The 13,566-nt window shown below is 36.2% G+C and overlaps 1 protein-coding gene across 7 annotated transcripts in view; it reads right to left on the bottom strand.

The window, feature by feature from the left end:
• st3gal3b (ST3 beta-galactoside alpha-2,3-sialyltransferase 3b) overlaps window positions 1–13,566 on the bottom strand; it is a 70,723-nt gene that overhangs the window by 41,206 nt on the left and 15,951 nt on the right. For 5 of the 7 annotated variants that reach the window (XM_057333187.1, XM_057333186.1, XM_057333189.1 and 2 more), the window contains exons 3-4: window positions 1,648–1,722; window positions 1,217–1,264 (exon numbers count right to left, since the gene is read on the bottom strand). The exons of 1 other annotated variant lie outside the window; for it this stretch is intronic. In XM_057333187.1, the coding sequence (XP_057189170.1) occupies window positions 1,217–1,264; window positions 1,648–1,722 (123 nt within the window). The remainder of the gene's footprint in view (window positions 1–1,216; window positions 1,265–1,647; window positions 1,723–13,566) is intronic. One more of the 7 variants, XM_057333191.1, reaches the window with a different exon arrangement.

Raw genomic sequence — 13,566 nt, 5'->3', positions numbered from 1 at the left:
ATGTTCCTGTTTTTAAACCAAAAAATTGAGTTAAAATAACGTCAAAATCTTGGGAATAAAATCTACTAATTTTGGTTAAGATTTTAATTATTTTGTTTGAGTAATTTTAATTGAATCTAACTCAATTTTATTATGTTAAACCCATTTAAATTGGTCAAATTAAGTTTACTTATTTATTTTGTGTTGAGACTACATAAATCATTTTTGTAGATATAACTACCTTGGCAGTTGATCTGTAGTTTCTAGCATGCTTTGTATCTGACTGCATTAGGAGATTCATTTTCAAGATTAACTGTCATTTTAAGTGTTTTTCAGTAAAAAGAAAGACTTGTTCGTGTTTTTTGTTGATTTATCTTTGAGATTTAGGAGAGTTTTGGTATAATTTTTAAGATCGGGTTTTTTAAGTTGTTACCGTTGTTCAGAAGAGTGGTGCTTGCGCCTAGGCTGAGGGAGGCACACTATTAGTCATGAATTGTGTTATTTCACTTCTTGAGCATTAACTGTGCTGATGCCAGTACAGAGACCACCAGACTTTTCTTACTTGACCATCTATGTTGTAAAAAAAAAAAGTATATTTCAATATGAAAGTAAGCGATCTGTGAAGTTTGAGTTAGACACATGGTTTTGTTCAGTGTCATTTTTTTTGTTTACTTTAAGTAACATTTGCTTGATATTTTAACAAAAACTAAATGTATTTAATAAGTAGAATTTACTTTATTCTGGTTAGTAAGTTGTACTTGAATTATAGCAGCAAATTAAAAAAATTGTGCAAATTGTTACGAGGATTTTATTATGTAAATTCTACAAGTTCTTTTTTTCAGTGCAGATGACTGACTAGGATTCAGTCAAACACAAATGCTAAATTAAGCCATGTTTATAGAGATATAATAGATTATCTAACATAATACAATTATAAGTGTGCCTTTTAAGGGCTGACACGTCTATGGTGTGCCATTATGACACTTCACACCATTGTATGTGGCAAACAATCTAATCTTCAAAGCCATTCTGCTGTAGTCATACAAACTTTTTAGTTCAGGAACAGTGGCATTACGTGCTGTGCACATTCCCTATGTGACCGTTCCCATCAACGTAACCGATGTACAGTATCTGTGTAATGTAGTAGAGGACATTATCTCAGGACTACCAGGCCTCCCAAAGTAACTTCTGAGGTTCTCGTGTTGATCAGAATGCACTCTTTGCAGTGAGGCTGTACCTGAGCCTACTATTCGTCCCACGGAGACAGCACCCTCCACCACCGGCTCTGAAACACAAGACCATCAGTTAGGTCCGGTGGTTCTATCCGTCACACACTTTTCTAGGAACTTTGAGGTCACGAAGAAATGACCCTCGGCCCAAACCCATGACCAATTCCGAACAATATGAACTTGAAAGTTGAGTTGCATTAGTTCCAGCATGATTGGAGGTTAAGGAAATCTCAAGACACGGCAGGACACCCATCAGCATCATTTCCAGCTGATAAAACAAGCAGCCTGTGCAGTAAAGCTTTGTAAAGTTAAAAAAGGTCAATTAATCCAAGGGAGATCAGGTGTTAAAGGAAAATAGCACCTGCCAACAAGCCCACAGATTATTTCACCAGTCCCCAACAACTGCCACTATGGAGAAGTTAAAGACCAGAGTTTCTACCTTGTTTCACAGTAGGAATTGTAGTATGGATAGTGACTTTTTTTGAGAGTTTTAGTGTGGGCTCCACCTTTATATCTGTGAATCAAATGGATTAAAAATGATCAGAGCTGATAAATATATCCAAAGATAAACTCAATTTGCACATTTTAGAATATGCAGACAACCAAAAATGTAAACATTGCCTTTAGAAAATATGCAGCTCTTTACAAAAAAGCAAATGAAGACATTTAAAATGATTTTTCATTTTCAATTAAATAATACTGCTTTAATGTTACTATGACAGCGATAAACAAACACACTTTTGCTGGAAAACAAGGGTAAACAGTGTTTTGATTACTGTTTAACCTAATCTAAGTGACCCATCTAACACTTCCAAATCTGTATAGTTCGACTTCTCGCAGTTTTGACAAAACCAGCTAGCTAGATCTGTTTACCTTGGCATCATTAAATCAGCAATTGCAATTTAATAAAAAATCAGAACAGAAATATTAACTGTTGAACTTATAATTAGGGGTGTGACGACATCTCGCGAGAACACAATATCCTCATGCAATCCAGTACCTCAGAGATGATGTATTTTTGTAGGCTAACCCGGAAGTAAGTGCCGCGCTGGTTCCCTCGACCGAAAGCCTATGCATTTTTCCCATAGACTTTTGGAAGATCAAGATCAGATTAACAAAGGTTTATGATGGTTACACATTTTGTCTATCAAGATAATCTTTACAAATCAACACAACATTGTTACTTTTGAAGCCGAAATACAATCGGCAGAGGTAAAAAGTTAACACGATTGCTATAAACAGACTACACTTAAGGTCGCTCGATATCAACGTCACCACCAACCAAGCCTCTGACAACTCTTTCAAACTTTATTAAAAACGTGTTCACTGGTAAGTAATTACACCGTGAATGAATCCGCATCTACGTTTTAAGAGATTTGTGCCGTTGCATTATTTGTAAGCTTTATATGCGCGATGATGTCTAACGTCCCCGCCAAAGGAATTAGTCACTTTTAGCAACCACCGTTTAAGACACAATAAGGCTTTAAAAAAAATCACAAGCGGGCTATAATTGGTATGTTTTATGTTATAGAATAAAACGTGAAAATATTTAGAGGTTTTGTTTACCACAGACCTTACTTCAGGCGATTTACCAAAAACCCATTAAAAAAACATTGGAGCGATGGAACCGGAAATCCTAAAATCCTAACTCGCTTCCGGGTTTTGCATACAAAAATACGTCATCTCTGAGTCTCCCTATTGGCATGATGGAGTGCTGGGCTCGAAATTGCGACCATTTTAGTCGCATATGCTCCCCTGTATTTAACCTGTGCGACATTAAAAAATATTTGGGAGCATGTGTGTGAGTGCACATTTTTTTGTGGTGCGACCTGTTTTCATTACTGTACAGAACACGCTAATAACTGCACAAAGTATGTGCGTGCCGTGAGCTACAGTGACCGGCCCAGCCATTCATAAAGACCACTTGATTTTCCATCCCGCTAGACGAACGGTTCTTTCACGTCTTTCACGTCCGCAGCTGAACAGCAGTGGACTGTACCACATGTAGAGTAGAGCAGTGGTTCCCAAACTGGGGTACGCCAGGTGACGGAGGGGGAACGTGAACAAAATGCTGAAATGTACCGTTTACTTGTATATAACGCACCTGACGTTCAACCAGGCATGTTTTTCTTACAAGCTAAATATAAAGACGTGCTCCCTCTAGTGACAGGTAGTGCCATAAAAGGTCAAATTCATGACATCCAATCCAAAAATATGCGTCCACTCAAGTGTCATGCGTAAGCGCACGTCTTTACGCATCATATGTAATTCCACTGCATGCGGCTTGTAACGAAGCAACAATTGCTTGTAAAATTAAAATGGATAAGTGGCTGCAAAGATTTAGGCCTACAGCCACAGAAAAGAAAATTGACTCCCAGCAGCTCGGATGATCCACAGTCCTCTGACTTCATCCCGTGTCCCTCCAACAACACTTTGGCAGCAGGTGCATAACCATAAAATTCAAGTTGATTTTATAATGCCTACATTTTTTTGCATTTTGTGTTTTTAAGGTGAAAAAAATAAAAAATGTTCCTATATATTTCATTGAGGATTTTTTTAAAAAGTCAAAATATCTCGTCTCATCTCGTTCTCTAGAACTCAGTCTCGTGTCTCGTCTCATCTGAAGTGTCTCGTCACACACCTAATTATAATACATAAATGAAAACCAAATGTTTACATTTGCCAGGCATGAATACACACAGTGATGATGCACCACTGGCCTGAGTAACACAATAAGTCTGCTGGCCCAAAAGTGTATAATTGGCCGTATGGCATTCCTATTGTTAAGTCCTGTATATAAAACACAAATGTAAATTGTCATTTAAGAATCTTTGATTCAATACGTTGCAAGACCCACTTTGTTGAGAATTAAAGATATAGTTCCATCTAAAAGCTATGAACTTGGATTTAGGTGGTGTGTCCAGTTCTTTTCTGGAGATCCTCTGAAGATGCATAATAATAAAAAGAGATGTGCATAATCTAAAAAAAAAGACGTTGTCAGCCATCTGTACACATTCAGTATCCAAATCCAAGGCCTTTCTTATTGTGTGAACTGTGTGACCCCTTGATATACTGTATGCCCATCTAAATAAAGCAAAATGATTCAGTTTAAAGACAAGCAAAACATCTTTATGGATTGTACAAAGTACAAACTAAAGATTTTTTCTCAAAACCTTTCTGAAGTTTTTCATGCTGCAATGTGGAAAGATGATGCATTTAGATGATGCTATTATAACAGCCTTGTATGGCACAGTCAAACCAACAGTGTTAGGTTCTCGCCCTCCCTTTATCATCACAAAAGGGTTGCGTTTCCTTCCCTCGTACCCTTTCAGAGCCACGATTCGTGATTCATCTTTACAATTTGTCCGAAAGGGCCTTTCATAACAGGGGTTAGGTTCAAAGAAACCCATCCCAGGTTCACAAAATTTCCAAAATAAACTGGGCGCAGCTGTCGAGATGTGCTGTTTATCATTAATCTAACTTTTTCCACAGAGGTTCGAGATAGCAAAGTCGGCGAACAAAAACACGAATTGAACAACTGAGAATAACTTATTTGCTGAATACTAATAATCACCGAGACTATACATGGAGAGGGGATAAAAGACACTTCAGCCAAATCTATTTCCTCAGCTGTGTTTATGAGAGCCAATAAGAAACCATTAATCAATAAAACATCAAAATAATTGCAGCAACCAAATAGTTATTTGTCTCATCATCAGTCCGGGCTATGAAAATGACTTCTTCCCCTGCAAAGAATCAACACTTTTTTTCTGTCTTATCAAGTAGAATATGAATCACATTCACACTATTTACACAACTCAGGGCCCTCTGCAGATCAAGGACACGAGGACCATTCTGACCTGTCTGCACCAGGGCCGACTGGTTCCCCAGCAGCATGTGAAAGTATGTTGAGTGTTAGTTAGTGTTGTACATGATAAACATCCTGCTGTGACAGTGCGTGTGGACTGAGATTAGACAGTGGAGAGTTGCTCTCGGGACACTGATAGCACAGACTGCTCGTGAGTGATGTGCAGGAGATCTTGTAACAGTTTACTGAGGGCATTATGGAACGTTCTCGCTCATCTATCAGTGAGACCATCACAGATGCTGAAGGCTGGACCAATGCTCACCCCAAGCTCTTTAGATCTCTCCACGGTTTGCCTATGCATCAAGTTTGCTAATGGCCAAGAGCAGGCAACGTGTCTGAATTTCTGTGGGTGATGTAGCTTTCACGCTTTTGAGATTAAGGTGAACTGTTTTATACCAAAGACGTGAGTGTAAATAGAAACCACATTTTATCTGTAGAATAAAAGCATAGCAAAGCTTAGGAATTTCCATAGAAAATGCAGTCTCAAATATTCTCTACATAAACTGAACCTGCAAGGAAAACAGGGTAACAATGATAAATGTGTGAATTTATCTAAATAAAACCATTTTACACAAGAGGCTTTGAAACAGGAGTTTAAGCTTACAGCTTTTTTTCTAGGGTGAATAAGATGCAATTTCCCATGAGAAGCTCTGAATGTGAAACAAATGCTCACCCATGTGGAGTGGACATACAGCCTAACCACCAGCACCCACTTTGCACCTTTAAGTCTACAGCAGTGCTCTATCTCCCTCTAGTGGTTAGAAAAACATTTGCAGAGAATTTGAATTTAAAGGAGCCATTCTTTTGCTGTTTTTGAAGCTTTGATTATGTTTTTCAGGTGTTTAACAATGGATGTTCATGTTTCTAGTTTCAAAAAACGCTTTATATTTCACATATTTCAAGTCTATTGTCTACCGCTGTCCCTCTTCTAACAAAAGGACCGGATTTATTCCGGTCTATAAAATCCCTCTTTCCGAAACGCTCTGATTGGTAAAGCTGACCAGGTCTGTCGTGATTGGTTCCCCACTTAGAGCGTGTTTCTGAAGATGTCCCACCCATACCATATCAGCGAGCTTCCGCTTCTCAGGCTGTTGTGATTGGTCGGTCCCTTCTCAGTGCACGTGTATTCATAAACTGTGGGGCTTTTAGCAATAAACAGTAACAATGGCATCAGTTAAAACACATGCGGATCGATCGAAGTGTAACGGAGGTCTGCTATTACATGTGCAAACGTCAAACTTTGTTAGAGATCGCAATTTTTTTTCCTACTATGGCGAGAGAAATGACAGCAGACCAATTGGGTCAGACCGGTTATATTAATTAACACTAATAACAGAAGCGTTAGTTTTGCCTTTTTATATTGGACCTACGTTGGATAATAAAACAAGCAGATTGACTAGGAGACATTTGCAAGCAGGACTTCAAAGGAAATTTCATAGAAGTGTTTTAGAGGTATATGAGCACGCACACACAATATCAGTGTCTTACACAGAACAACTTTCACAGCCGATGTTCAGTGTTGGGGAAGCTACTTTGAAACTTTGAAAAGTAGTTAGCTACACTACAAGTTACTATAAAAAAGTAGCTAGCTACATTGAAACTACTTTGATTTTAGAGTGTCATTGCATATTAAGAATAACTGAATTATTGTTAATGAAAAATGTTGTAAGAAAACAATGTAATACAATTATTATTTCAGTGTTGTTTTATTTTGTAAATTACACAGTACTCAAGTTAAAGTTAAACAGTCAAGTTGAATAATCAAATTTATCTCAAGTTAACAGTTTGCAAAATGTAGACAATGTGAATCATTAAAACAACAAAAAGAACAAATGTATGCAACTTATATATTTTGCAAAGGGCACATGGGCAAGCTGGAAGAGCGTTTTTTATTGTGTCTGCATTTTTTATTACCGTTGTTTAACATTAATATTTAATCAAATGCTATGCATCATTTAAAGGCTAAAACACTAAACATTCATTTTCAAAACTTGTTTTTGCAATCAATACAATACTCAAAATTAGAGCCACTTGTTAAAGAAGTTAATTCAATCTTGGCCTTTACTGTTTGATGAACACACTTGTTATATTGTGATTACGTTTGTCTGTTCGATTGGCAGACGTTTTGCCAAAGTAATGGGCCTGGCACAATGTTAGGTTCATTAGAAAACTGTTGCTGGACAGATTTGAAATGGGCGGGTCATTGTAGTCTATGTAATTAATGGTAAATAAGGATTCATCATTGCAATTAAACAGACATTTAATATATAAAATGCATTATAAAACGGTCAGTGCTGGTCCTTGATTCTGATTGGCTGAGCTGTTGTAAAATACCCCGATTTATAACGGCTGACCGCATTACATAGCCTAAATATCACCTCATTTAATTTATTTTATGAAACCTTGCTAAGCATTTGGAATAACAGTTTCATAAAAGCAATAAGCGCTTCGCGTCGCGCTACAGTGCCCTTAGCTGTTATAAAATACACTGTAACCCACTGCTTCTTGGGTCATATTGCTTTAATAAAACCGGATAATTATTCGATTTAAAATGGCTATAACTCGCCTGTATGTGTTTCCTTAAATTTGTGCTTGAAGTCTTCGATGCAAACAGCGTTTTATTGTTTGGTTTGCACAGACTACAGTATATACAAATATGTGTAACCATTACTGTTTGCTTCTTTAAGAGACATGAACTTGGACAAATAAGGCCATGGGCAATTAATCTATACATCTTACGATTCCGAATCTGCCACGGTCACCATGCCTTGCTCCATCCTGGATGGATGTGTGTGTGTGTGTGTGTGTGTGTGTGCGCGTGTCCAGTTTACTTCTGCACAGTCACATAATCATCAGACGACCTCTGAGTACTGTGCGTAAGCCGCAAGATGCGTTACAGAACAACAGATGGCAGTAATGCAAAATTTTAGTTTGTGATCTTCAGTAGTAAGTAAGATGAGGATGCTGTGCTCAGTGCGCTGCGCTGCACTGCACTGCTTATTGCTTAAAAGTTCGTCACAATGGAATGTTCGGCAACCGAAAATAGTGTGCAAGTGAAAAGAAGTGAAATGGTCGAATATTTACGGAACATGCGTGGGAGTGCTCTCTTGAACGTGCACCATAGACTGACATGACAGAGGAGAATATATTCATTAAAGCCGTTATTTTGGTTTGTTTTTCACACAAAAAGCATTCTCGTCGCTTCAAAAAAAATTAAATTGAGCCACTGTCTTTTGTACTTTTCTGGACCTTGACAACAACTATAACCATTATGTCTATGAGGAGGCCTGGAAATCGGATGTCACCTAAATATCTTTATTTGTGCTCCGAAGACGCCGCGAGGTCTCAAAACACGTTTAACGTCATGTGGGTGAATAAAAATAAATAAATCACACAAGTTTGATTTTGGGATGAACTTACCCTTTAAGTGTCAGAGAAAGACAGAGCACGGAACTTGCCGCGCCGGAGTAAATTTCTGAATGAAAGTGTATTTACCGGTTGGTAACTTGTGTACTTCAGACTGGAGCGGTCGGTCTGACAGTAGCCCCTCTGCTCACAACATCCTTTGACATCATAGGGATGGGCACGAGTACTCGAACGCGACGATCGATGGTGAAAACGATGCTCGTTTGGGTCTATAAATACTTTTTTTTTTCTGATTGGTTATGCTGGCATTTCGGGTTGTGCCCCGTCTCTTTGCGCTGCATCCAGTGGGCACAGAATTTCTGTTTATAATGGGTCAGTGTTGTATTCGCGCCGCTCGCGGGGCAGGGCGAGCGTTTTCAATCCATTCCCATGGAAGCTGAGCTCGCGTTGCGCTCGCGGAGCAAAGCGAGCATTCCTCTTCTCCACGAGCGCCACGTGAACGTGCGCTGAAGTTCATAAGAATGGATTAAAAACGCTCAACCCGCTCCGCACCAGTATATTTGGACACAAAATGTCAGGTGAGACCACTACTATCAGACAGACTTGTCAGACGAGCATAAGAGACTTTACCGTCAGACACTGACAGACAATGTGACAGGACAGAGATGACGTTTCATCTCACGCTCATATTTCTTTTAAATGTTTACTTTATTTTCAATAACATTGATAGTGAATTTTTAATAATCTAACATTGTCGATTTAATTATTTACTCAATCTTATAGTTTTATTAACATAAATTTTCGTATCAGTGTTGTAATTAAAATCTTTTCATTGTCACCATGGTATGGGGGACATGCCCCGCCCCCAATTAATCAAGTACTCGTTTTTCAAACCTGTCCAATACTCGAAATGAAATATGATCAAAAATGCCCATCCCTATGACATCATACAATGGTCGCGTGCACACAGTTTCCTGTACTAAACAACTTGTCAAAGTACGTTCTGTGCATCCCGGCCACGAGTGCACCTTCTGAGAGAAAATTCAGCTTTTGTGGGCAGAGTTTGGAGGAGAGACGTGACCTGAAATGGTTGTCAGTCAGAATTGCTTGCGTGGATGTTTTTTTTTCTTTAAATTATTTTGCAATGTAGCCTATAATAATCCAACAGTTTTCGTTTATTCATATTTTAGCTTATAATGTTGAATGACACTATTTAATGAAGTGTTTTGCTGTATAGAGTAAAGTACATTCTTTCAGCAGTCAGTTATAGGACTTATATAGGTTATTCAAGAGGGGAGAGGGCTCATTTTTTGTTTTAATTTAACCTACTTGTTTTGCTTAATTTTATTTTAAGTTATATTGTATTATATTGAAAAGCGAGACAAAATATAAAAAGCACATTTTGACCATTCAGTTTATGCAATAGTGAAAAAATTGGCTAAATAAATTTAAGAAATACGAAAAGCCATGTTCAGTGTTTGGCCAAGGGTTTCATTTTTATTCGGCGTCGGCCAAGAATTTTCATTTCGGTGCATCCCTATAGAACATAGATCTGATACGGACTAAAAAAACCCTATAAACAATTTTTGGCGGAACCATAGTTGCACATTTTTATTTACGACACAGTGCAAACATGAGCAAAATCTCCTGATCTATTATTTTAGTGTTATAGTATTCAAGGATGACAATTACATATATTCTATTGCATTGCTTGACATGTAGCATAAGATTTCATTATTTCAGAGGACGATCTTGACACAGAGCAAACTCCAATCTTCAGCTGATCTAAATTTATCAATTGAAAACAACAAAGCAGCATCTAGATAAAACTCGAATTATATCTTATTTTATTACCATTTTCAAATAAAACAAACTAAAACAGACTGTGTTTCACAAGCACTTCATGTGGTTGCAACTGTGAACACAACTGTGATTCTTGGGTAAAAACACCTATACACATAAGGGCTACAGTGTTTCGAACTACACATGCCTGTGTTCTTGATTGCCAAAATGTGATTTTTTATGATGTTTTAGTTTTTGCCTCCCATATATACCGTTTCACATACTGTTTAAGAATATAACATGCAACTTACGGGTACTATTATGCACTGCTTACAGAATACACATAATAGTCATGGGTCACTTTCCATTTCAATCTGAACCTCGGTTTATACTATAATTAATAAAGAATATGTATGTGCAATATTATAACTGGTAACTTTATTTGAACAAATCACTTCCAATTCACTTTACACTTTTCCTGTACCTATTGTTTACACTACCTGTAAGTCAGTGTGAAATACTAGAATTTGGTCACTTTAATCAGCTACAGTAACTTATTCTATGTCAATCTGTTACTTCTGTTTATACTTCATATATTTAATTTTGAACATGAACTTTATAATTGTAATATTATAACGTACAGGGTAGAACTCCGCAACTGGGAGTGCCACCTTATGTAAATTAGTAACACTTCACAACCTTCCCTTAATTCAAAACAGCCTAAAAACCTTGAAAGAATTCAAAGAAACAGCAAGCGTGCCTGGATACATACTGCAGTCAAATTATTTCGGCAGATCATTTCCCTCTCAAACAGTCCCCACATTCATTCATTTGCCCAGTTCATTGCACACCAGGCGAGAGACTAAACAAACATCTCATGGAGTAAGGTGCAGATGTGCCTGTATAATCCAAAATTCAGTTAGAATTTGAGGTCATGTTCTCTGTACATCATAATAGTGTGTCACAGCAAGGCCAACATTCAATCAGTTAAAATCCTTTGGTGTCTTCCAGTGCTGGGTAAGTTACTCTGAAAAAGTAATTAATTACTAGTTACTAATTACATATTCAATAGTGTAATGAGATTACTGTACAAGTTACTCTCTTCAAAAAGTATTTAATTACTTATTACTAATTACTTTCTATATCCTACATCAACCTTGATGAGTTAAGTGATTCAAGGATAGACATGAAACTGCTCTTTTAATTCATTTAAATAAATAATATAAAACTACATAAAGTATTATTATTAATTACAACTGTGAGAATTATATATTAAAGCACGGATTTTAAAGTTAGACTTTGAATTTTGATGTCAATTCCTCTTCTGCACACACACATATTACACAAAGTATTTACTTTAATTACATCAGAAGTAACTGTAATTAAATTACAGAAAAAATAAGAGTAATCCCTTACTTTACTTTTTCAAGGGAAAAGTAATTAAATTACAGTAACTAATTAAGTAACTAGTTACACCCAACACTGGTGTCTTCACAAATTGTTATACAAAATTTAGATGATTTTTGTGGCTCGGTGCATACTTATTTGAGATAGAATTCTGATGCATGTTCATCCCAATAGGGCTGCGCGATTATGAAAAAAATCATAATTGTCAATTATTCACCTCGATATTATAATTGCGATTATTATTTTTGATTAATTGATTTCATATTGAAGCTTTGAAATGTTTTATAACGTTCTGTGAAGCAGCTGCATGCCATATTCTATCTATAAACATCCAAAACTACTGTAAATAATATAATGTAAAATATATATATAATTAAGGGAGTTATGTAGTTGGTAAAAATCAAAAACGAAGGACACTTAATTTTAAGGTCTCTGTTTTGCCACTGTACTCGGGGCCCAAACACACTGCCGAAATGCACAGAAATGAAGGCAAATGGACAGAACTAGCAAAAATGCTGGCGATTGAAGTCAAAGTCTTCTTTCCTGTGATTGACCTACCAGATATGTCATCTGCAATTGGGATTTTATTGGAATACAAACACTGGTCATCCAAATACACAGCACATCAAATATGGTAAATATAATCTCAAATGTGTTTAAGCAATTCGGTTTTTTAAACTTCTCAAATCATATGGATTACTTTTAAAAAGTCGTCTTTGCACCATGCACTTGATGCTGAAAGACTTTGGTTGCAGGGATAAAAATGAAGAGAGAATATTAATTTATGTTCCGAAAATGAGCACACAATGACAAAATTTTAACTTTTGTCTTAACTAATGTTTAAGACACTTTTACATGTCAAAAGATCTAATGAATTCTTTGTTTTATGTAAAGGTTCATTGTAAGGATCAACCCCAACAACAGTGATCCTCTAAGTTACAAGTCAGCAAAAGAAGTGGGATGATGGTGCAAAGGAAGAACTCTCATGGTCATGTATCCTCCTTCATTAAAGAGTTTCTGGGTGGCAAAACTATTAAGCTACTAAGAGCAAATACATTCTACTCAGGAGTAGGGCTGCACAACGCCTAATAAAAGTTTTTGTTTATATAATATAAATGTGTGTACTGTATATAATAATTATGTATATATAAATGCACACACATGCATGTATATATTTAAGAAATATTCACATGTATATACATTTTTATATTTATATATCATTATATTATGTATAAATAATATTAAAAAGTATTTATAATATACTGTACATATGTATTTGTTCTTTAAATTACACCTGCATGTGTGTGCATTTATACATACATAATTATTATACACAGTACATATATACATGTATCATGTAAACAAAAACTTTTATCTAGCTTTCGATTAGTCACGACCTACTCGGGAGAGGTATTTTGAATTTGTAGGTGTTGACGATTGTTCTTATGAATGGTTTTGTTCATGAATTGGTTAAAAATATTTTAATATGGCACTGTTGTGTATAAATGGGACTGCAGTTTTGAGAAAAACAGTTGCTACTTTAAGTAAATACATTCTACTCATGAGAGTTTTTTAAATTTGTAAGTGTTGACAATTGTTCTTATGACAGAATTTGTTCACGAATTTTAAATACTGTAATATTGTGTATTGATTGTGTATTATGCGATTGTGTATAAATGTGACTGCAGTTTGTGAAGAGAGCTAAAAGTGCAAGTATTACAATTGAACGGTTAATAATAAAGTTACTCATTTGTCATTGTTTATTTTTGTTATTTACTGAAACGTGTTACAGTAAATACATTAATTTGCAATTTGTACAGTTTTACAGTAAAAAAGAAAAAATGTAACAATGAATTGCAGGACATTTTACAGTGTATTACTAGAGAAAGATTATTGTCAAATTATTGTGTTTCTACAGTAAATAAATACATTTAC

Source organism: Triplophysa rosa, linkage group LG5 (assembly GCF_024868665.1).
Source record: "Triplophysa rosa linkage group LG5, Trosa_1v2, whole genome shotgun sequence".
NCBI classification, from domain to species: domain Eukaryota; kingdom Metazoa; phylum Chordata; class Actinopteri; order Cypriniformes; family Nemacheilidae; genus Triplophysa; species Triplophysa rosa.
Note: the sequence above shows the minus strand (reverse complement) of the source record. Positions and strands in the feature narration are given on the sequence as shown.